Consider the following 24,587-nt stretch of genomic DNA (forward strand, 5'->3'; position numbering starts at 1 on the left):
TTAGCATGAATGGCTCACTTAGATGCTTTGTTATTATTGAAGGCAAACTCACAACCATGTTCATTTATCTCTCTACATACCAAGACTATTAATTCCCCAAATGTATTGCTCATTTCATCCATAATCTTTCTCCAAGTATAGCAAGACAGACATGACTGCTTAACCTCAAAACGCAATGTTCACATTCACCAACAATGCCATTCCTAGGCCACTGTATTGGAATTACCCATTCAACAGTGCTGTATAATAATAATTGTGAGGCCTAGGGTCCATTGTCTGAGTTTTTTAATTTGCCATTTAGAAAAAAACATTCATGAATTGGAAACCCCCCTCAAAATGCACACTTCTTGAATCTGACCCTGGGCCATTACAGAAATTCTTTGCTGCAAAGCTGAGTCCACAGAATTTATAATGGTTAGCTGGTTTGTTAGCTGCTTAAGTGTTAAAAGATCATTGTAATGGGTGAGTCATGACTGGCTGGCTTTCTATCACTTGTGCTAACAAAACCATGTTGCACTAAATCCGTCTCAGCAAAATTGGTCACACCTGACTTTTTGATTGGCAGTTACTTAAATCTAATAAAACTATTTGCATTTATTTAACACCCCCAACAGAAAACGAGTCTCACAGAGGAAGAAGAGGACGGAATTTCAGACTCAGCTTGAATTAAGAGACAACTAAATAAAAATGACCAATAAGGTATTTTTTGAACAGAAAGAGAGAGGTCCAATGATTGATGGCGAAACAAATAAAAGTTCTCCCACCAATAAGATAGGAAGAATAGAAAACAAGAAAATGGGAGGCTATGGAGTGTAGGGATCGGATAGAAAGCAATGGAGCAAAATTATTCTGAAATGGCAAAACTTTGAAGTAGAGTTGAAAGTGGAATCAAGCAGACTTGGTAATGGAAAGGATTTTAAACAGGATTTTTAAAGATGAGCATGCTAAGAATGGGTCGATAGTCATTTGGTGAGTACCTATTTTCTGAGCACCTTCATGAGTTCTGCCATTTTAACATTGGACTCAGGAAGTCACATGAAAAAAAAATGAATATAAAACAAGATGGTGAGATTTGCTCATCTTGGCATTGTTCGCTATCTGATCATTTGAAACCACAGAGTATCTGGTTACCTTGGAGGTCATCTATTGTCTGCTCCAGTGCACTAACAGTTCATTTACCCATGGTGTACAGATTGATGACTAGGAGGGTTCCAGGGGGAACATTTTTAAATTGGGACAATAATAGGAATACAGCACTGTGCCATCATGATCAGATTCTGCATTGGAAACAAGACTGTTAATAAATTTTAATACAATTGCACTAGTTCCAGTAGATTGCAAAAGAACACTTGATTTGTTGCAGGATGTCAAACCATGTAAATCACTGGCCTTAAACAGTACTGCTCTGAGGGAGGAGGTGATTGCTATCAAATTATGTGTTAATGTATCTTGTGTACTGGTTTTCAAACTTTTGACGTGGGGACATCTTGCAAACATTGATGTACTTCCTGAGGCCACCTGAAAATATCTATGAGAGCCTTCTGTAACAACTGACACACTCTCGGGGGCTCTGAGCAAATCTTTACAGCTCAACTGACCCCCTAAAAAGAGAAGCACAAGCTTTGCCAGCCTGTCTCATCACATCAAGGACACTGAGTTACACATAAAAAGAAACAGGGGATTGTTTCAAAATAAAAATTCTTATCACCATAAAACAGAAATAAAGCATTGAACCAATGAATATAAACAAAATATAGGAGGCATATCTATCCCGAAGACCCTGCACAAAGACTGAAAGTGGGCTGTTTCAGGTACTCTCTCAAACTTCACAGAAGCTAATTTGAAAATGCAAATAGCAACATCCCTTAAAATAATCGATTTCATAAAGCAAGGGACAACTCAAACTATCTGTGTTTTTAAACGGCAGATTAACTATAGGCACACAACAAAAACAAAGCTTGCAAATTTCTCTTTTGTAATCTTCAAACTCTGCACTTCAAACCAAAATTATGTAAATTACATTATTTAAAAAAAAAGAAAAGGCAATAGAGCTGCTTGAATCTTCATAAAATTAAACATGCCCAAGGTGGAACTATTTTACAAACTAAGAAGCTCCTTTTACTATTTAACACAAACAAGACTGCTGCTGCTTTAAAGTTCATGCAAGCAAGCATCAATCCTTTAAAAAAATAAAAATGTATTACCACATTCGAGTTCAACATAACTAGGGCTACATATTTTGCCACCACTCACCTCACTCCACAAAACCCCCCCCCAACCAAAACACCCCCTCCATTTCTAGTTTTTTTTAATCATTGGAATCAAATCAAAATTTACATGTCATTGCATTCCTTCACTACAATTTATCCCCGACCATCTAATTCAACAGTAGAGCCATGTTAATTTACCAGTGGGGAGGAAGGGGGATGGGGAGGGGGTGGTGGAGTGAGGGGGGGGGGGGGGAGAAGAGAAAAACCTCTGCCTCAGCAAAAGTTTTCATTAAAATTTTAGACAAATGATCTCCTTGTCCTTCTCTCCACTGCCTGGGGCTCCATGCTATTTCTATGCAAATAACAACCTCCGAGTTTATATCCTATTATTTCCACCGGAGCTGTGCCGACATGACCTGAAACACAAGAGATGGAGCGAGTGATTGCTGGAGTGTGAAAAAAAATATCGTCAGGAGTCAGAACCAAGAACAAAAAAAATGCTGGGATAACGTATTTATCTCAAGCTGTATTGAAATTCATTCTGTGTCGGCGATCACACTCAATCCATCTGCTTTATGTTATCATTTGCATTTCATGCCTCCTGGCTTTGATGTGCTGATACTTTGATGCAGTCTGAGGCGTACATTATCATTATTTCAATTTTCACACGAGCCGACAGGTCAGAGAGATCGAAATGTTGATGTTTCACGTACAGCTGTTTATTGTATGATGGGACGGAAGGATGTCCATGACACCTTGCCATCTCCGTTCATTATGCATGCAAGTATTCCAACAGCAAATTAAAGCTGATTCAATGTGAGTAAAATCCATTTTTTCTCTCTCTCTCTCTCTTGCCTGTATCTCATAGGCAAGGGTTCACAGGGCACCTAAATGAATCTAGGTGTCTTACGGCAATTTGGTTCTGTAGTTACAGAGCACTGACACATAGAAGGTAATGCAGACATAACGTGATTAGGCAACTTCCAGCACTGATCACCCGCCACCCCCCTTGATAAAATAATCTGGTCTGCAAATGATAATGGCCAGCTGAAGGCTGCCTGTATTGCACATTAGCTCTCTGTGAATCACCAAACTGAGCAGTGACACAGGCTCAGCCAAGCAGAAAGCAAGCCCTGTCTGAATTCCAGTGGAAAGTGGCACCCTTGACCGTCACTATTCCACATTAATGGGACAGAAACAAAACAATACACAGGACTGCCGAGAATTTCCCTCTGGAATGCCCGAATTGTAGTGCGTGCCTCAGAAGGCGTTCTATTTCCAACCAGATCACATTCACAGCAACTTGTACCCACTGAGTGCATTATGATTTTCCAAAGTGGAATAAGAAAGCTTTTTCTTAAACAAAAGAAAATGAAGTCTTCGTGTCTTCATTATCCCCTGATGAAATGCTGGCAGTTTTACTGAGCTTGCTCAATGTCCCCAAACCACCTCAAACCTACCATCCACAAATTCCTCAATAATACAAAGAGGGGAGCTACTTTCCACTTAAAAATCTTTCCCAGTCACTTTCCATCAGAAATCTCCTTGCCTTTGGCACTGTGTTTCATATGTAATATGGCCTCCACTGATAGCCATCTGATGATAGTAATGCTTAGTGAATTGAATGCTAGATTCTATATCATAAGATGTGTGAAAATACTAGGTCATATTTTTACATTAATTTGTAGGTAGCTTGTAATCTGGTTACAGATTTCCCCACTGTTTGTTTCTGTTGTAAGTTTTATTTAACAAAAGCAATAATACACAATTTCACATGTGAAATAAGAAAAAAAGATTTACATTTCTATGTGCATTTCATATTCCTATCAGGATGTCCCAAAGCATTTTATAGTCAATTATATAGCTTCTGAAACATATTCACAGTTGTACAGAGGAATACATGGAAGCCAATTTGCACATAGCAAGATTTCACTAAAAGCAACGTGATAATGACAAGATAATCTCTCACAGTATTGTTGCTTTAGGAATAAATAGTGACAGGTAATCAGAATAATTCTCCTGATCTTCTTCAGAACAGTGCCAGACAATATAGCTTCTGCATATATCACATCAGAAGAAAGGCACCTTTGATAGTACAGTGGAACTCCAATAGCCTGGGACACACACATTTAGAAATACTGATAATTCTGTCTCTGGCTCAGTCATTAGCTCTGAACACAAGTCAGGCTAGAGAAGGTGTCTAGCCAGAGAGGGTGTCCACAGTGCTTCAATATTTAAACCTTCCTTTTACATCGGTCAAACTGGGAAAAAACTATCGACAAAGATTCATGAACATCAGCTGGCCCTAAGGAGGCATGACCTAGTCTCTGCCCGCGAAGATCGAGGGGGCACAAATTCGACTGGGTATCAGAGAAAGTCATGGCGTAAGCAAACATGTGGCAGGCAAGAGAATTCCGAGAAGCGCGGGTTTTCCGCAAACAATTCTGTAAACAAGCACGTAGACCTCCATTCTATTTATGAGCCAATGTGGCAAAATCCCAGACCACAACACGCGAAGTTCGCAACACAACCAATCAGCAACGAGATTTCCTTCCTAAATCACAATAAAGTTCCTAAAATGATGACCCATCAGCTGAATGCTAAGTACATAAAGGCCGAGCATTCAAAGGACACCTCACAATCAAGTCTCCTCACGTGATGACAAAACGTTTGCAAGTAAATTGGCAAGATCAGAGAACAACTCAACCTACCTTCGACCATTTGAGCTACACACTTTCTGAATTATTTCCATTCCTTTTAACGTCATCGGGTCAACAGGACACCAAAGTTCATGTATGCCAGTGATATTAATCCTAATTTTTATCTCGGGGACATTTGTTATAGTATTGGGCAACATAAATAAAAAAAAGCTCTGGGTATTAATGAGAGAAGTGTCCAATGGGTCCTGAAAATCTATTAGTCTCTTGCCCGATTGAATGGATGATTAGTTGATTACAACTCTTTACTAGGGTTGGGTTCAAAAATTAAAAATAATTAGTGTTACTTGAGCACTAATTTATTACTCATACCCTTAAATTATATGAGTCTTACTTGCTGAATAAAATATGCATAGAAATATATCTGTTTGAATGTAATTAAGGAGATTTTGGATCACCAGGTAATCTTCCATAGGTTGTAACAGAATGATTAAAAATGCCCAGCTTTTAATTATTACTGTGGAATAATATAACATCCCAATCTACTACAATAGTTATTTCATTAGCATGAAAACTAGTTCAAGCTCTGTTCCACATGTGGATGGGTCCTTGCTGTACAATTCATATCCCATTTTCCAGTTATCTGACAAATTCTGCTTTTGGCTACATTAGATCAGTTTACACTATGCACAATCCCATTTTAGTCTTTATACTATATTGCTGCACAAGCTTCCTTAGAGATTATTAGGAGACGTTTTCATTAAGTATGGCTCTAAAAATGACTGTCACTCAAAACACTAGAATTTCATAAATAATTCAAATATCCTGGAATTCTAAATATAAATAAAATGGTATTTCATTTGTAAGGTCAGTACTATATTGGTCTTTGGTTCATAGCCACGGTGTACTACAGTGATGGCTGCTGGAAAGTGATATCTTGGGAAGGACAGCCAGCTACAGAGATCGATCAATGAGAAAGCTTGATCTTACCTTGTTCAAGGCTCCAGCTCCGGTTAAAATGATGTGCGAGTTTTCCACTTGAATAGTTCTCTGCCCAAGTCTTACAAGGTATGCGCCAATGCCAATTGCACGGCAGGTGACCTGCAATCAGACACTATAATCAGATAGCAGGTCTTGCAGCCAAAGCCTTCCCTAAGTGGAACACTTTGAACAGTTGCGCATTGTTCAGATAAATTACCTTTTTGTCTTAAAAATACCTGTCGAGAATGAGAATGAGTAAAGCTTTGAGTGTAAACATCAGCAATGAATTCTGTGACTAGCTGCACTACAGTCTGGTACGGCAATCTAAACACACATGAAAGCAAGAAGCTGTAGGGAGCAGGGGACTCAGCCCAACTTATCACTGACACATCCCTCCCCACCACTGGAACAGTGGCGCTGTCTCAAGGGGGCAACATCTGTCATAAAGGACCCCACCATACCACCCCCCATATGGCAGAAGATACAGAAGCCAAGTGTCACAAACATTAGGTTCCAGAACAGCTGCTTCCCTTCAACCATTCAGTTCTTGAACCAATCTGCACAGCCCTAATCATTACCTTGGTATAGCAAAACTATGGCCACCTTGCACTATAATGGACATTAGTTTTTTTGTCTAATTGCATTCTTTTTTGTAAAATTTGATTATAAATTCTGTTTGTTCTTTTTCTTGTGACTGCCGATCTGATGCTATGTATCTGCGATGTTGCAAGTCTTTCATAGCACATATATATATATGCACTTGAGCATTTGACAGTAGTCTCAATTTCAATTATGACTTTATTGAACACTCGTCCTTTAGGTAGACCTCTTTTCCTCCCAAATCCACCAAGAAGGCCTTAATTTTTCCCCACTTTTTAAGATGAAGTTCTCTTTTTTCCCCTACCATAAGCCACTTGCTAATTCCTCATGAACAAAAGGTTAACCTCCCTGTACAAGGACAACAACCTGGAGTGGGAGAGCTGCCTTGATCCCCTTTCCTGCTGAGGGAGGTTCAGCTCTCGTACTGTCCCCAACATCAAATGGACAGCTATTATTTCCCCAGTCAGGATGCAAAGTGGTCCTTCAGTTTCCCAAAATGCATTTCCTGAAAATTGTTGAGTGTTAAGAACAATCCCTTGAAATTTTTATTTGGTTATGGAGTACAATTTGACACCACACTGGTTTGCTGGTCGGAGCACATCACATAATCTTAAGAGTGTTGTAGAATGGATAACTTACAAAGTCAAGATGATGCTGTAATATACGAGATACAAGAACCAGTCTGGGCACAGCAATAACCCATAGACATCAATGAGTCTGTGACCATTTACTGCTCTCTTTGTCAAACAGTACCAAAGGTTTACCGAAATTCACCTCAGAATGCAGACAGAGCCCTCAGCACTTTATATTCGAATGGGTCTCTATCGGCTAGATAATGTGCTCAAGTCTGAAGGGTGAGAATTGAACTGATTAACCACCTAATTCAGACAAATTTACTATCAGTGAGCCAAAACCAGCACCAAGGAACATAATCGTTGCCAAAACTTTCTGAAAAAATTCCGGGGCCTACCAAATTCATGGTGATAATTTCTTCATAAGCCAAGGATGATTCTCCCGCTATCATTCCTGATCCTCGGAGATTTTCAACTCCTAGGCCCTCTTCTTTCCCAATGATATCTGTTATTTTGTATCTGCAAAACAAGAAGCCATTATCACTTTCAGAGGAGGTTAGCATGGAGCTTAATCCATATTGAATCGTGTCAGATTTAAATGTGGCTTAGGACTTGTAGGGGTCTTTTAACATGCAAACAGCTCAAATATTGACGCAGTACAGCACAAGAACCCACAAGATCAAAATGGGCTTCATTTTCTGCTTTTTCTATTCTTCACCCTACTCTCCCAAAGGTGAAGAGGCACAGTTCCCTTGCTATAAGTCTCCAGTAACTCATTCAACTTATTATTCCTCATTTTACACCAGGTGAGGATGATATCTAGATTTTACAAGCCTCTGTTGCTTCATTGCTAGCAGAAGCACTCAAATGCTGGGAACTGAAATTAATAGCAACAGCATTCCCCTCCCATTAAAATACCAAAGTTGATTATAGATAGATCAATTAAGTAACAGCCAGTTTCAACACTGCTAGAATGAGCAAACTTACAAAATACAAATTCCTACGCCATACACCACCTGGCTGAGTTTGCTGAGAAGCATTCGACAGAAGATGCACTAAACAAGGTAATTACCGAACAAAATATGTAATCTGCATATACACAGAAGAACCACAATATCAAATTGTGCAATCCTCTGGTGATACTTTAAATTTAGATTACCAAATTATTCCCAGTATCAATCTGCAATCAATGCAGTTACATTGCTCGAAGCACCTCTGCAGATGTGATCTGTATTTGGAGCAGCAGCAACGTCTGAACTGTATCAAATGCTTTTTCAATGTTCGAAGTGGAAAATATTATATAACTAAAACAATATTACACACAGCCTTTGCAACTTCAGTGTCAATATCAAGGATTAACTTCATTCGCCATGTACATTTACATGTATTAGGAATTTACTGTAGTGTGTTGGACGGCGTAACATGCAACAAAAACCATTTGACAATTATAAAGAATAATGAATTATACAAGAAAATTAAAGTTAGAGGTTAAAGTACAGAAGTTCAATAAAATGTACCTAAATACATAAATACCAGTTTATATTTACAATGTAAACAACATTATAAAATGTGGTTTAACGTATTTACAGTGCAGTGATGTAGGTAATATATAGATGGGGGAAATGAGACTTACCTTGACTCTCCCTCATCCTCAACATGTTCACAATGGACAGAGTTCAACGCACTGACCTTCTTATAGTCCTGGGGTGTGAGGTACAGGTATTTGTATCCCTGCAGATATAAAACAATAAGTACATATGAAAAAGCCAAAAGATTGTTCTACTGCAGCCCAGATTTAGAGGCTATAATATTGAAGACTGCAGCCTCTAGCTGAGTGGTTTCTATTTACAAAGGCTGATTTCTCATTTTTATTTTTTTTAAATATTGATACTAACATTGGGCTTTTTAAGTATTTAAATAAAACATATTCTGCAAAATGTCAGAATTAAAAAGACAGAAATTTTAATAGAATTCCATTATATTGTTTGTCAATCTTTATTCAAACATATTAACAGAGTAGTCAAAAATTCAAACCACTTTTATCAAAACTCTCCCAATATACTGTCAACTAGGAATAAAATTGTTAAGCGCTTGAGAAATTATAGTTAAATAGAAATCTGAACACAACCATTAATGTATTCTGAGTCAGAAACCATTCTATAGGCTCAAGTAAGGGTTAATGGTAGAGGATGTTAAACTAGCAGCATTCCTATCAGCTGCCCTTCGGTCTGCTCTTTGTTGCAAGATAGTGATATATTTAAACGGTAACTTCCTTCCAGAGTCCAGTCCAAGCAAACGCTCCTGATTTACAATCAGAGACAACTCAGCACAATAGACACTGTACAGGCAGTAGAGATTTGAAATCAGTAGCCTGCATCAGGACTAAAGACAGGGGAGAATGGTTCCCTCTGAAAACCATACCAGATATAATCTGCTGTATAAAAAGAATGGATATAAAATATATTCTGCAGGAGCTGATTTGAAGCCGTAATTAACTCTGATAGTCTTTATAATTTTTGTTTGGTAGGTGTTGGGGAGCTGGTGAAAGGAGGAAGATTTGAATGAAATTTGAGGTCCAACCAGTTGCATACAGTACACAGAAGTACAGGATCTGGCACAAGTAATGTGGGAAACACATAATCATAACGGGACACATCAGTGTTGCATTCCTGGTCTCCTTTTGACACCGCTTCTCCCAGCTCTCACACTTTGAAGACCAGAATGCAATATCCATGTCAGAGTACATCCCAGGTATTATTTAAAAGAAATGCAGATTCATTACCCCATGGAGGGTTAACTGTAATGGATTTATCATTCTAACATCAAGCAGTTCTACGGAATCATAAAGAAAGACCTATTAAGCTTGCAGGTTCCTAGGTTTGCAAATTCCATGTAGCTCTTAGGTTTCATGTGATATAGAAATTACTAGTCTACTCCAATGACTGGCAGTCACTCCTGGCCCTGGTCCTATGCACTCAAGACAAAGAGTTTCATTTACACGGGAGTGCTGTTTGAATTTTCAACTTTGCAGCAGAGTATTCCGACAATGATGTCCTCCTGAATGAATCTTTTAAAACAATCAGACATATCCAATCAACTCAATGGGCATCAAACTGAAAAAATCACTGTTTTTACTTTGTAATTCAGGTACAAGAAAACATTTATATGGACATCATAATCAGATGTGCCAACAGCAACAGTAATCATAAGCAAATTGCCACAGATATCAATTCTAAGCTAACACCTACCTTATAAGGGTCAGTAGGATCTTCCCACGCTACATGAAACATGTGTCGAATTTCCTCTGCCAATCCAATCCTTGCCCCACTGTTGGCTGCAATGTATATGCGCGGGATGCCTTTGGTTCTGGCAAGTTCTGAAGCTCGCAGAAACAACAGGTCTTCCTGTGGCCCAAAGGACCCAATCTTGTGTGTGATGTCATTGCTTATGACAATGATGTCACGGCCATCTGGGCATTCTGGTGACTTCAGGTGCATCTTCCAGGCCACCATACCAATCTGGAACAGAAACCATCAGTCCCAATATACCAGGTGAGCAAGTGTTCCCAATGGTATTACAGTAAGATTTCTTTGCTTCAAATGCCCTCAAAGGAGGAGCAAATTTACTTGCAGATGAAAACTTGTCACATTTCAAAGCATCTCACAATGAACTACCTTTCAAATACAGCCAATATCAAATCAAGGATTGGGAACATGGCAAGGAAAGTGTGTAAAGTCTAAACCAATAATCAGCCAGTCATGTGTCTGGACCTAAGAGAAAGTGGTTGCTAGCAATTTCAGGAGACTTGCAGCTTTTCAAGTACTTTTGTGTAACCTTGCAGACAATAGGAGGAGTTGGAATTTGAATTTTTCATCTTATGTTTGATGTCCTTCTGATGTTATAAAAATCAGCAACATCATAACCACTCTATAATCTTGGATTCTGAACTCAAATCCTGAAACAGTGCTTGATTCTACATAATTTCAACCTGGAATAACTATGAATGAAAAGAGTGCTTTTGACTTTGAGATTTTTTTTTTGCTGAAATATGTAGAAAAAAATTTGTGATTGCCTATTACATTTTAATCTCAAATCCAAAATATGCACATAAACAATCTATAATATTACATTGTATTTTAAAATGTAATAGGATTGTAATTTTACTTTCTCCTCTTAGTTCTTCAAACCTGAACCCTGAAATTTCTTCCCTAGATTTCCCCATATCATGTTCCTCCTTGAAGGTGCAAGTTGAACTTACACCCAAACCAAGATTTGGTCATCCGTCTCATCATCTGCTCATGCTGCAGTGTCAAACTTTGCTTTGTTGTGAAGTACCTTTTGATGGTGCTTCACAGCACTTTTGGAATATATTTTGCTCTATTATCACTATAATGATAATCCCCCTGAAGAACAGGTGCTGGCAGTGTGTATTAGAATGACAGTCTGCAATCTGCACTCCCATTACAACTAGGAGGAATAGCTTACCGACAGAAGCCTTAGATCATTTGTTCATTCGGCTATCCAAATGAGGTTGGTGCTTTATTTGAAGAGGTGAAAAAGTTGTGGGCGGAGGGTATGGAAGGAGGGAAATTGTGTAAAAGGCAACCAAATCTCAGAACTGAGATTTGTCAACTAATGTTGACAAAGTAGGATCACCCAATTCCAATGAGTTACTGATCAAATATGTCATGTTGAAGTGGAGTGTAAAAAGGACAATTATTATCCAAATATTTTACTGTGAGCTTTAATATTAAATCTGAAAACCTATTAGCATTAATCATTTGAGTATAAATGTTAGTAAGATCTACATTCGATCTCTATAAACTTGGCCAATACCAGTTCGTCCCACTCCCAAGTTAAAAGTCTAAAATTTAGTCTAAAATTAAATGCACCACTATGATAAGGGAATGTGTACAGAAAATGAGGCAGCATCTGACTGTCAATTTTTCCAAATGGAGTGCTTGGTAATACAGCCCATCTAAAACAAAAACGCACAGAGGACGATAAGAGTGAATAAATATCAGCAAGAAATCACATCTTTCAAGAAAACAATATAACTACCTTGAGATTCATTTTCGTGCAGGCAACTATGCAAGTTACAATAGAATTTAGGAAAACTATATGTAAACAAAGACTGACAAATAACCAATTATGCAAACTAAGAATACGAGTTGCAGGATTTCTTGAAAGTGAGTGTGTAGGTTGTGGAATCAGTTCAGAGTTGAGGTGACTGGAGTGATCCACAGAAGAAAAAGGAGAACAGAGTGGTGTGGCGTGTGTCCTTAGTTTCATGGAATCCCGGTTAACCCCTTCTGTACCAGATGCAGCAATCCAGATCGATGGGTTTACTATACACCGTCAGGATAGATCTATAGTCTCTCTCAAAAGCAGAGGTGGAAGAGTATGCCTCAGGATCAACTCTTCTTGGTGCACAAATATATCAGTGCTGTCCCAATTCTACTCACCAGACGTGGAATATCTAGCAGTAAAGTGCCATCCTTTTTATCTACCACGAGAGTTCTCTGGGGTCACTTTGGTAGCAGCTTACATTCCACCTCAGGCCAATGTCAAGTAGGCTTTAGAAGATCTGAGTAATGGGATCAACATGCATGAAAAAGTGCACCCTAATGCCATCACCATCATTTTGGGAGATTTTAACCAGGCCAGTCTGAAAAAAAAAATCACTAAGCAACTACCATCAACAGAAAACTTGCAATACCAGAGGAAACAACACACTGGACCACTGTTACACCATCATCGAGAATGCCTACCGTGCCATTTCTCGCCCTCACTTCGGGAAGTCTGATCACCTGGCTGTACTTCTACTCCCTGAGTACAGGCAGAGACTGAAGACTGCAGCACCAGCAGTAAGGACCCAGAAGGTATGGATGAGGGAGGCACAGGAGCACCTACAGGACTGCTTTGAATCGGTGGACTGGACTGTATTCAGGGATTCATCTTCGAACCTGGATGAGTATGCTGCAGTTGTTACCGACTTCATTAAAACCTGTGTGGATGAACCAGGAGGTACGTCGTCTGCTGAAGGCTAGATCTGTGGCATTTAGGTCTGGCAATCCAGGCCTGTACTAGAAAACCAGGTACGATTTGTGGAGGGCTACTTCAAGGGCAAAGAGACAATTACGAGCGAGGTTGGAGGCGACATCAAATGCATGGCAACTCTGGCAGGGTCTGCAAGAGATTACTTCCTACAAAGCAAAACCCAACAGCGTGAATGGCAGCGATCACTACCAGATGAGCTCAACGCCTTCTATGCACGCTTTGAAAGGGAGAATGCAACTACAGCTGTGAAGATCGCTGTTGCACCTGAGGACTCTGTGATCTCAGAGGCAGAAGCTGGGCTAACTTTAAAGAGAGTGAACTCTTGCAAGGCAGAAGGACCCGATGGAGTACCTGGTAAGGCTCTGAAGACCTGTGCCAACGAACTAGCGGCAGTATTCAAGGACATTTTCAAATTCTCACTGCTACAGGCAGAAGTTCCCACTTGCTTCAAAAAGACAACAATCATACCAGTTCCTAAGAAGAATAATGTGGGCTGCCTTAATGACTATCATCTGGTAGCACTCACATCTACAGTGATGAAATGCTTTGAGAGGTTGGTCATGACTAGACTGAACTCCTGCCTCATCGAGGACCTGGACCCATTGCAATTTGCCTATCGTCACAATAGGTCAAGGACAGACATAATCTCAATGGCTCTCCATATGGCTTTAGATCACCTGGAGAATACAAACACCTACGTCAGGATGCTGTTCATTGACTACAGCTCAGCATTTAATACCGTCGTTCCCACAATCCTGATTGAGAAGTTGAAGAATCTGGGTCTCTGTACATTTGTCTGCAATTGGATCCTCAACTTCCTAATCAGAAAATCACAATCTATGCAGATTGGTGATAACATATCCTCCTCGCTGACGATTAACAATGGTGCACCTCAGGGTTGTGTGCTTAGCCCACTGCTCTACTCTCTATATACACATGACTGTGTGGCTAGGTATAGCTCAAATACCATCTACAAATTTGCTAACGATACAACCATTGTCAGCAGAATCTCAGGCAGTGATGGGAGGGTTTACAGGAATGAGATATGCCAACTAGTGAAGTGGTGTCACAGCAACAACCTGGCACTCAACGTCAGTAAGACGAAACAGCTGATTGTAAACTTCAGGAAGGGCAAGATGAAGGAACACACACCAATCCTCAGAGGGATTGGAAGTGGAGAGAGTGAGCAGCTTCAAGATCCTCAGTGTCAAGATCTCTGAGGATCTAACCTGGTCCCAACATATTGATGTAGTTATAAAGAAGGCAAGACAGCAGCTACACTTCATTAGGAGTTTGAAGAGATTTGGCATGTCAACAAATACACTCAAAAACTTCTATAGTTGTACTGTGGAGAGCATTCTGACAGGCTGCATCAGTCTCTGGTATGGAGGGGCTACTGCACAGGACCAAAAGAAGCTTCAAAAGGTTGTAAATCTAGTCAGCTCCAACTTGGGCACTAGCCTACAAAGTATGCAGCACAACTTTAGGGAGCGGTGTCTCAGAAAGGCAGCGTCCATTATTAAGGACTCCAGCACCCAGTGCATGCCTTCTCACTGTTACCATCAGGTAGGAGGTACCGAAGCCTGAAGGCACTGCCATCCAATTCCTAAATGGACATTGAAGCTTTAGACACTACCACACTTTTTAAAAAAATATACAGTATTTCTGGTTTTTCACATTTAAAAAAATCTATTCAATATATGTAATTGATTTACTTATTTATTATTTGTATTTTTTTCTTTTCTCTGCTAGATTATGTACTGCATTGAACTGCTACTGTGAAGTTAACAAATTTCATGTTACACGCCACTGATAATAAACCTGATTCTGATTTGAAGCTGCTGCAAATATACCACAGTCAGAATAAGATATTCTACAAGGGAAACACTTCTCATTCAGAAAACTGACAGTATCATGGAAAAGAGCTTCCTAAATAGATAATTGTTTATAAATCCACTTACCTCAGATGTTAGCTACAATTCTTTGTTGGTAATTTTTGCTTTAAAACTAGTATGTCTGCACTTCTATAAGATAAAGATAACCTGGATGTTACAAATATAATAAGGCATTTCTTTAAACTGAGGTTGAAATACTCTGATCCAAAGTGGCAATCTGAACACCATCGACAAAAGAAAATAGACAAAAAAAGAATGCACCTACATGAGTAAAAATGTCAGTTTTCCAACAGGACATCAGAGAATTCTGCTTCAGTTTTTCCATGAAGCTGAACTATTTTGTAGTTAACGCAGCCCAGTTTTCACTATCAACCTGCTCCCTCCCCCCGCTACCATACCTAATCATCTCCAAATGCCCAAAAAAACTGCAGACAACTCAACCTTTAGTAGTAGGATGATGTGCCACCTACAGGAACAACAGGAAAGTACACCTGGAAAATTCATGACCTGGTGTCAAAATATTAATCACCTCCTGCTTTCCCTTCCCCAATTCAATGGGACTTGCACCATGGCTAGGAAAAAAAGATTTGCAGCTGTTGTCTGATGCCCAGCTTACAATTATAATAGTGTTTTAAATCATGGGAGGTGTTATGTTTTATTTTATGGTTGTCTTCTGCTGAAAATTTGTGGGCATGCAATGTTGGCACCAGAATGTGTGGCAACATTTGCGAGCTATCCCCACAGCACATTCTGAGGTACGTTAGTTGTTAACTCAAACAACACATTTCACTGTATGCTTCGACGTACGTTCGATAAATAAATCTGATTCTGAACCTGAATATAACTCGGTCAAGTACAAAGGTTTGGTTTCAGACCCGAACAGTTCACCAGACAATGTTGCTAACCATTGCATTTTAACATGGTTTGAAATATACATATACTCAATCATGAAAAGGTGTCTTTACAACTGGTAATTCTAAAGTGGTTGACAAAATGATCTGATATCAGTTACTATTTTTTGAATGCCATTTTACTGCATACACAACAGGATCCCTGTCAAACTTACTCTTCCATACAGTTCTAGAGTCCTGCTTTCACATTTGGTTGAAGATTTGTTGAGTTTCTGTAACCACCTCTCCAACCATCTCCTTACCTCTCCAACCATCTCCTTACCTCTAAGCCTGACCCCTGTTCCAACAACCTTTCCGTTTTCCTAGAAATGGCATTCTCGCCTTTAATCTTCTCAGAACCAATTGTCACTCAAGTTCCATTTATAACATTCAATTAATATTAAAAATAAAGTATTATTTTAAGGAAATGACATGCTGGTTCAAAACCAGTTATTATCACTGGTACCAATGGCAAACAAGTACCTCAATTTACACTTTCATGTCCCAATCCTTCAATGTGTATTTGTAGAGAACCAGAAAACCTAATTCAAAAAATGAAGAATCTATTCAATTGAAGTCTGTTCTTTCCTCAAATGGCTTGCAAAGAAGAACAAAATGTACCCAAAAGTTAAAACAGAAACAAATGGACTCATATGGTAGCAATCATGAAAAATGCATGATTAAAAGGTTAACTAAAAGTCAGCTGGACATGTATACGAAAGATTTAAAAGGGCATGAGCCAAATATTAGCAAATAGACCTAGCTTAAATGGTAATCTTGGTGAGCCTTTACCAGTTGAGTAGAAGAGCTCATTTCTAGGCAGTATAAATAATCATGACTCATATTGAGATTGCTTTCCAATAAGAAACAGAGTATGCAATATGACTCTTCTCATTAACTAGTGGAAAAAAGCAAAAGTGATGTTAAGCATCACCACTTAAACGAAGGAACAGGAGATAAATTGGGTTAAGTAAATGAGAATAACAATCTCTTTTTGGAGCAAGGGAGAATGAGAGGTGACATGATAGAGGTGTACAAGATAAGAGGCATTAACAGAGTACATAGCTGGTGCCTTTTTCCCCATGTCGGCAAGGGTTAATATGAGAGTATAAGGGAAGTATAGGGAGATATCAGCGGTGGGTATTCTTTTTGTACGTAACACACCACTGGGGTGGTGGTAGAGACAGATAAATCAGGGACATTAACAGCCTCTTAGGCACAAGGATGAAAGCAAAATGTGAGTATTACGAGTTAGATTGATCTTAAGAGTAGGTTTGAAAGTTGAACAGCCTATGGGGCTGTACTGTACTGTTCTATGTTAAATTGTGGCTTATACTGTGAGTATAAATCAGATGCAAATGTTCAAGGACCCAAGATCCTTTTGAAAATACAAAGCAGCTAAACATTTATTATTCTCTGCAATTAAAGGTGCATCAACAAATACATGACTCTGGAATGTACAACTTTCAGCAAAGCAATTTTGCTGGTGAGTCATCAAAAAACAACAGATCCATGTTTGTGCTGCAAGTGTAATTTTGGATCCCCATTATTAACTGCTGTTTGCTCATTATACCTCTTTGTGAAAATTTTATTACAGCGTTCCTGACATTACTTGCAAAACAATGGGTGATTTTTTCCAGTTACAGAGTCAATTTTGATGCAAAGTCAAAATTGTTTCCTATCAACAGAAAATGTGTCATTTTAACAATATCTTAATCAGTAAGGAAAGTGATTGGATCAGATTCGACATCCTGCTGCACACTATTTACATTCTATTAACTATATATTCATCAGATTTCTGCACTTTTGAGTTAAACTAAGATCTTTGTCAAAGTGAACAGTATATATAATTAGCTGGGTCCTATGAATATAATTTGTAATCTGGCCTGCATCTTAAGATAAAAATTGTTCAGCTCAACCTATCCATTCTTGGTATCATCTATTTATTCACTTTTTTAAAAAATGGTATTATTTATTTACTTTTTTATTTGCACTATTTGTCTTCTTCTGCACATTGTTTGTCAGCCTTTATGGAGTTTTTCCACAAATTCCATGGTATTTCTTCATTTTCATGTAAATACCTGCAAGAAAATTAATCTCAAGGTTGTACATACATGTACTTTGATAATAAATTTATTGAACATTAAAATTTTGACCATTATTTGCACTTCCTACAACTTCTATCTATTCCAGTCCAATTGCTGAAATAGGGCTAGAGTTTTCTTCATGTCTGTTGTGTCAAGGAGTTTTGAAATTCACTCAAAAACACAAGTTTTTCATGAAAAATTAGTTGTGCAGGTCTGGTCACACTTGAATCCTGAAACTTTTGATGCTGTTGCCACATCCAATTCATTTCTTGAAAAATACCCTGCAGACACCCAGCAGATGGGTAAAAACTTCTGACTTCCTACTCTGAAGAATAATTAATGAAGCAGATGAGTTTTTGTAACAACTGGTAGTTTTCATGGATGGTAGCCTTAAACTCAAATTTATTTGATTATTTGAATTGAAATTCCCCTGCCATGAATGCAAGATACAAACTCGCGATTTTGGATAAATAGTCCAGAACTCTGGCTGCTAACCAGCAAGTTAACCATTGCGTTTTTTTTTGAGAAAAGTAATGAGTAATTGACTCAATTTGTTGCTTAGTAATATTACTGTGATTCAGAAAGTCAGTTATTGCCTATCATTATCTGCTTCTTTGTTTCTGGCAAGATTTTAATCTTTCTTTCCCCGTTGCATTCCTTCAAATCTTCTCCAGCGTCTCATGTGAGATCTTGGGATCCATGTCTATAGGGCACTCAAAACTGCTGTACAAGTTGACAGTGTTGTTCAGAAGGCATATGGTGCGTTGGCCTTCATCAACCATGGGATTGAGTTCAAGAGTCATGAGATAATGTTACGGCTATACAAGACCTTAGTTAGACCCCACTTAGAGTACTGTGTTCAGTTCTGGTCACCTCACTACAGGAAAGACGGGAATACTGCAGAAAGAGTGCAGAGGAGATTTACAAGGAAGTTGCCTGGATTGGAGAGCATGCCTTATGAGAATAGGTTGAGTGAACTTGGCCTTTTCTCCTTGGAGCGACGGAGGATGAGAGGTGACCTGATAAGAGGTGTACAAGATGATGAGAGGCATTGATTGTGTGGATAGCCAGAGGCTTTTCCCGAGGGCTGAAATGACTAACAAGAGGAGGCATAGTTTTAAGGTGCTTGGAAGTAGGTACAAGGGGGATACAAGAGGGATATTTTTCCCACATAGAGTGGTGGATGCGTGCAATGCATGCTATCACCAGCAAAGGTGATAGAGGCGGATACAATAGGGTCTTTAATGACACTCTTAGATAGGTACATAGAGCTAAGAAAAGTAGAGGGCTATGCAGAAGGGAAATTCTAGGCAGTTTCTAGAGTAGGTTACATGGTTGACATGACATTGTGGGCCGAATGGCCTGTAATGTGCTGCAGATTTCCATGTGCCTTACAGTCATCAAGATAGAGCACAGAAACAGACCTTTTGGTACATCAAGTCCACACTGATTATTAACCACCAAATTTCACTAATCTACATTAATTGAACACTGTCATCACTATCCTCTCCTCCACCCTCATACCACTGCCAATATTCCACCAGTTCCAGAGGAATAATTTGCAGTGGCCTGTTGATCTGCCAACCCACATGCCTATGGGATATGGGAGGAAATGACGGCACCCTGAAGAAACCTACACAGTAAAGGGAGACCATGCAAACTCCACACAGACAGAATCCAAGGCCAGGATTGAACTCAAGAGCTCTGTCATTGTGTGGCAGCAGCCCTGTTAGTCGCACTGCTATGCTGCCCAACCTCTTCAAAGCTTACTTGCTGTCCATGTGCACTGCATTTCCCAGCTACCTACTCCACTATCCTGTTAATGAATTCTCATCAATCTGTCAAGCACCCATTTTCCTTGCTGAAATCTGTGTTGGCTAGATCTAATTATTTTTATTAAGCTCAGATATTTAAAGAATTTAAAAGTTCTCCCCAAAACTGATACTGGACAGAACTGTAATAACCCAAGATAGCCCCATCAGCCCTTTGAAAACACATGTTACATTCTTCAATCTTGAATTCTTTAACATTTGTACATCAAACTTTCAATACTAAATTAAGATACAAGTTAAAATACAGGTGCAGGTCAGTGGGACTAGGCAGAAAAATGGTTCGGCACAGCCAAGAAGGGCCAAAAGGCCTGTTTTTGTGCTGTAATGTTCTATGGTTCTATGGTTTATTGACCTTCAGGATCCATTGATAAATTTTATAAGATTCTCATATTTTGTGTTTAGGCTGGTTCTGTAACATCTGCTTATCTAACTATTTCAATACTTAACGCCTCATCAATCATATTCTTGGACACATTAATATAAAAAGGATTAAGTAACTCCAGTGGGTAATTGTAGAGTTAACCATAAAATCCAACATAGAAGGTTAAGCATTTCAACTAAATGCCACTGACTTTCAAACACCCCGTTGCAAGAGTTCTTTTTATTAGCTCATGGGCATATGTAATAGAAACTGCAATAGCCCGCATAACGCCTCGAACCCTGTTTCACTATTCAATATCAATTGTCCTCTTTCTTGTCCACTTTCAAGTCTGCTCCCCAAATCCTTGAATTCCAAATGTCCATCAGTCTCAGCCTTGAACATACCAGGTGACTGAGCATCTATGGCGCAATTGTACAGACAATTCCAAAAAATTCATGACTATCCAAGTAAAGAATTCTCTCTTCCTCTTGGTTTTGGATGACAGAACTCTCATCCTGAATCCCTTCTCCTTCCTTTTGCTAGTTTTGAAGCATCTACCCTGTCAATCTTTCTCAGAATGTCATTGAGAGGCACCTTAACTGTGTTGTTGTAGGAAACCTTTTTTAACAAAAGAAAATTATATGCTACTTAATGTTACTTGATAGAAAAGCGAAGGAGCAAATTTATCAAAACATCTAACCTTGAATCTTTTCATGGATTTTAGAGCTTACAGAGCAACAAGAAAAACAGCAATCACAACAACCATTGTAGCAGGAATATTGGAACAATGTCATGAAAAATACAGATGAGACTGACTGAGACCAATATTCTCATTTTCACATTGGGGGCAAGACTTTATTATCTATTATAGTGTTGTTTGAATATATCAGAATGAATTCACCATACAAAATACATTAATATATCTATATGAGATACAAATTACTATTCTCTCCTGGAGCCTGCCCGATTAACTTGTATTAATGGCTGGATGTTGATAAGCCATTAAGGTAATCCATTCAGAATTGGTAAACCTATAGGATAACTCACAATGCTAACTCCTTTAGAATTGTGATACCTATAGGGTATCACAAAGCTAACCACATTCAGAATTAGGAAACCTTCATAAAACGGACATCAATTTTGTGAAGCAAGGCTTGCTATTGTGGAGCTCCCCAACATAAAAGCACAGACCACTGAATGAATTCTTCACACCATGGCTGAACTGTGCACTCACTTTCAGTTGCTTATTCCCAGAGAGAGTGAAAGTGGGTTTGCATAACAGACGTCTAGTGATGGAATAAAATACATCCCATTATTGTTTTCAAAGTATTGTGCCATGGGAACTGGAGATCATACCTATCAATCCCTACAACCAAAGCTATAATCACAGAGGGGAATAGTAAGTGAATTAATAAAATATAGCAAACCAAGCACCTGTGATCTCTCTGAACTCTCCAAAAGCGAAGGAATAGATTGATTACTGACAGCCAAATAACAATATAGGCAATTTATACAATATTAATTTTTTCTTTTTGTTGAAGCATTTTTGCAAACAGGGATAGAATGCACCAGGTCCGATGAGACAAGGAAGAAACCCAAGACCGAGGCGACTGACTACCTGCCCATAGAAGTTGTCACAACTATGCATTACCTTGTTTAATTTATGCATACATACTCTCCAGTGGTAATAACTGAAAGTTAGCAGTTCTCCTTGGAAGGCCAATGCTGACAACATGACCTTTGAATTGAATTTCTGTATGTTAAGTGCTCTTCTGCACACCACTGTCATAACACGTAGTTATTTCAGTTACAGTTGCCTTCCTGTCAGCTTGAACCAGTCTGCACATTCTCCTCTGACTTCTCTCATTAACAAGGCATTTTGCCCACGGAAGTACTATTCTCTAGATGTTTTTTTTTTGTTGTTTCTCACGCAATTCTCTGTAAACTCTAGAGCAGGATCTGCCAACCTGGTGTCCACAGTCCATAGACCCGTCAGTTACTGGTAGGAGTCCATGGCACAAGAAAGGTTTGAAATCCCTGCTCTAGAGACTGTTGTGCAAGAAAATCCCAGATCAGCAGATTCTGAGATACCTAAACCATCTCATCTGGCACTGAAAATCATTCCACGATCAAGATCACATTTCTTCCCCGTTCTGATGTTTTGTCCAAACAACCGAACCTCTTGACTGTGCCTGCATACTTTCATGCATTGAGTTGCTGGCACATGATTGGCTGATTTGTTATTCATATTAACAAACAGGTATACCTAATAAATTAGCTACTGAGTGCACTTCTCCAACTAATGTGGCCACACCAGTCCTGAGATCCATGCCATCTGGATGTGTCAATTTCATGCCTACTGCATGAGTAGTTCATACAGCAAATGAGATACCAGCTTGGTTTAGATAATACCCTTAGGTCTCAGAAGATAATGGATTTAAAGTACACTTGAACATGAGCATATAATCATAGCTGACAATTTAGTAAGTACTAAATAAGTGCTGCCTTGCCAGAGATATTGCTTTCTGGTCAAGATAAACAGAGTTGATTTGACTGTTTACATAGAACATTTATTCTTCCAACTATTTAGACAATGCTTATCACTTAATGAAATGAATACCAGTAAAAATTAATTATCCTGCATTAATATGATGGCAAACTATGGATAGATTTTACATGCAGCTATTAAAATGTGTTTAAATGAATGCAAAGTTATTTGAAGGTTCTTTCTTTAATCTTTTCTTACCAATTTTTTCATACACAGTAAATATTTGGGGAAGTAATAGATTCTGACCAATGAGTGTGCAAAAGTCTAACCTGGGACACTGCGATCTGTTTTAACAGGACAAATTTCCTACACTGATATGACCTCAGAGCACATCAATTAAAAAAATCGTGCAAAATTCCATATTTCCATGTTTTTTTTAAAGCGATGCCCTTTAACAAATATTGTTCAACATTATCCTTAAAGCAAGCACTAAATAAATTTCATCCAAATGAATGACACCTTGAAGTTAATCCAACTGCAACATGGTTTTGTACAATATTCACACCGAGTATGGAGAAAACAAAAATAAATAAAGCTTTGTGGCTTATAAAGTGTTAAACTTTATCCTCCTTATTTTTCTATCAAAAAATACTGCTTTGCTCATTAATTACTTCACTAGCGGCATAAACTAAATTCTATTTTATAAATGAGTTCTTTCTACCCGGAGCTTCTTTCTTTAATTAGAACACCAAATCCTATTTTGGAGTTGTTGAGATGTTACAGCACTGCATTATATACTGCTTGCACAGCACCAGACAGAGCAAGTGGTACATGTTCATGTCCAGGCAGTACGATGCAGCTGGTAATTTCAACCAGGAGTGAACCTGACTCCTTCGGGAATTGTCCATTTTCCGAGTTTTCATCAACAGCAGCACAGAATGACGATTGTGTGGCAGGGTTCACTTATTCACAGGGATATTGCACTTGGACACGGGATCAATATTAAAGTGCATAAAGGAATACATACATACACCCAGCGGCCACTTTAATAGGTACCTCCTGGACACCTGCTCACTAATACAAAATCTAATCAGCCATTTATGTGGCAGCAACTCAATGGATAAAAGCATACATACATGGTCAAGAGGTTCAGTTGGTGTTCAGACCAAATGTCAGAATGGGGAAGAAATATGATCCAATTGACTTTGACCGTGGAATGATTGTTCGTGCCAGACAGGGTGGTTTGAGAAATAGCTGATTTCTTAGGATTTTCATGCACAACAGTCTCTGGAGTTGATGGAGACTGGTGCAAGAAATAAAAATAAAATCCAGTGAGCAGAAGCTCTGTTGGTGAAAACAGCTCATTAATGAGAGAGGTCTAAAGAGAATGGCCACACAGTAGATAGTAAATCCATCCCGCTGCTGTCTCAGAGTTTGTATGTATGAATTGTACACAAGTCGGTTCAAGCTGACAGGAAGAATTCAAGATCATGTTAAGAAGGACAGGCAGGAATGGGCTGCCTGTAAACCTAATTTTAAGAGGGATAATCATTTCTGTAATGCTGTCAATGCCTTCCATTGATGATAGTTATTCGTAAAACTTTTCACAATTTATTCACTCTTTCAAAGGAACAAATCCTACCACGGTCCTATTCAATAGCCTTATAGTCTTATAATGCACAATTATTGCAATTTTCAATTAAATCCCTTTCCAACCCAAAAACATTTATCCACAAAGCCCTTGCAGATCTTTCAAACAGCTCAGGTAACCTTTCACACCTTTACTAATCAACAATCAGTCAACCTCTGCTTTAAATATACCAAATCTATCGTGCTTCACAGCTGTCTACGGCATCGTAGACAATAAAATACTTTAGAACCACAGCATCCATATGTTACTTTTTTTTTAAAAAAAGTTCTAAGTTTCACTGGCAATGCCAGCATTTATTGCCCA

The 24,587-nt window shown here is 38.7% G+C and overlaps 1 protein-coding gene across 1 annotated transcript in view; it reads right to left on the reverse strand.

Annotated features, from left to right (window-relative positions):
• acaca (acetyl-CoA carboxylase alpha) overlaps positions 1 to 24,587 on the reverse strand; it is a 286,714-nt gene that overhangs the window by 95,394 nt on the left and 166,733 nt on the right. Inside the window, exons 41-44 of the mRNA XM_059973293.1 lie at positions 10,269 to 10,538; positions 8,654 to 8,751; positions 7,419 to 7,539; positions 5,858 to 5,968 (exon numbers count right to left, since the gene is read on the reverse strand). Coding sequence (XP_059829276.1) covers positions 5,858 to 5,968; positions 7,419 to 7,539; positions 8,654 to 8,751; positions 10,269 to 10,538 — 600 coding nt within the window. The remainder of the gene's footprint in view (positions 1 to 5,857; positions 5,969 to 7,418; positions 7,540 to 8,653; positions 8,752 to 10,268; positions 10,539 to 24,587) is intronic.

Source organism: Hypanus sabinus, chromosome 6 (assembly GCF_030144855.1).
Source record: "Hypanus sabinus isolate sHypSab1 chromosome 6, sHypSab1.hap1, whole genome shotgun sequence".
NCBI lineage: Eukaryota > Metazoa > Chordata > Chondrichthyes > Myliobatiformes > Dasyatidae > Hypanus > Hypanus sabinus.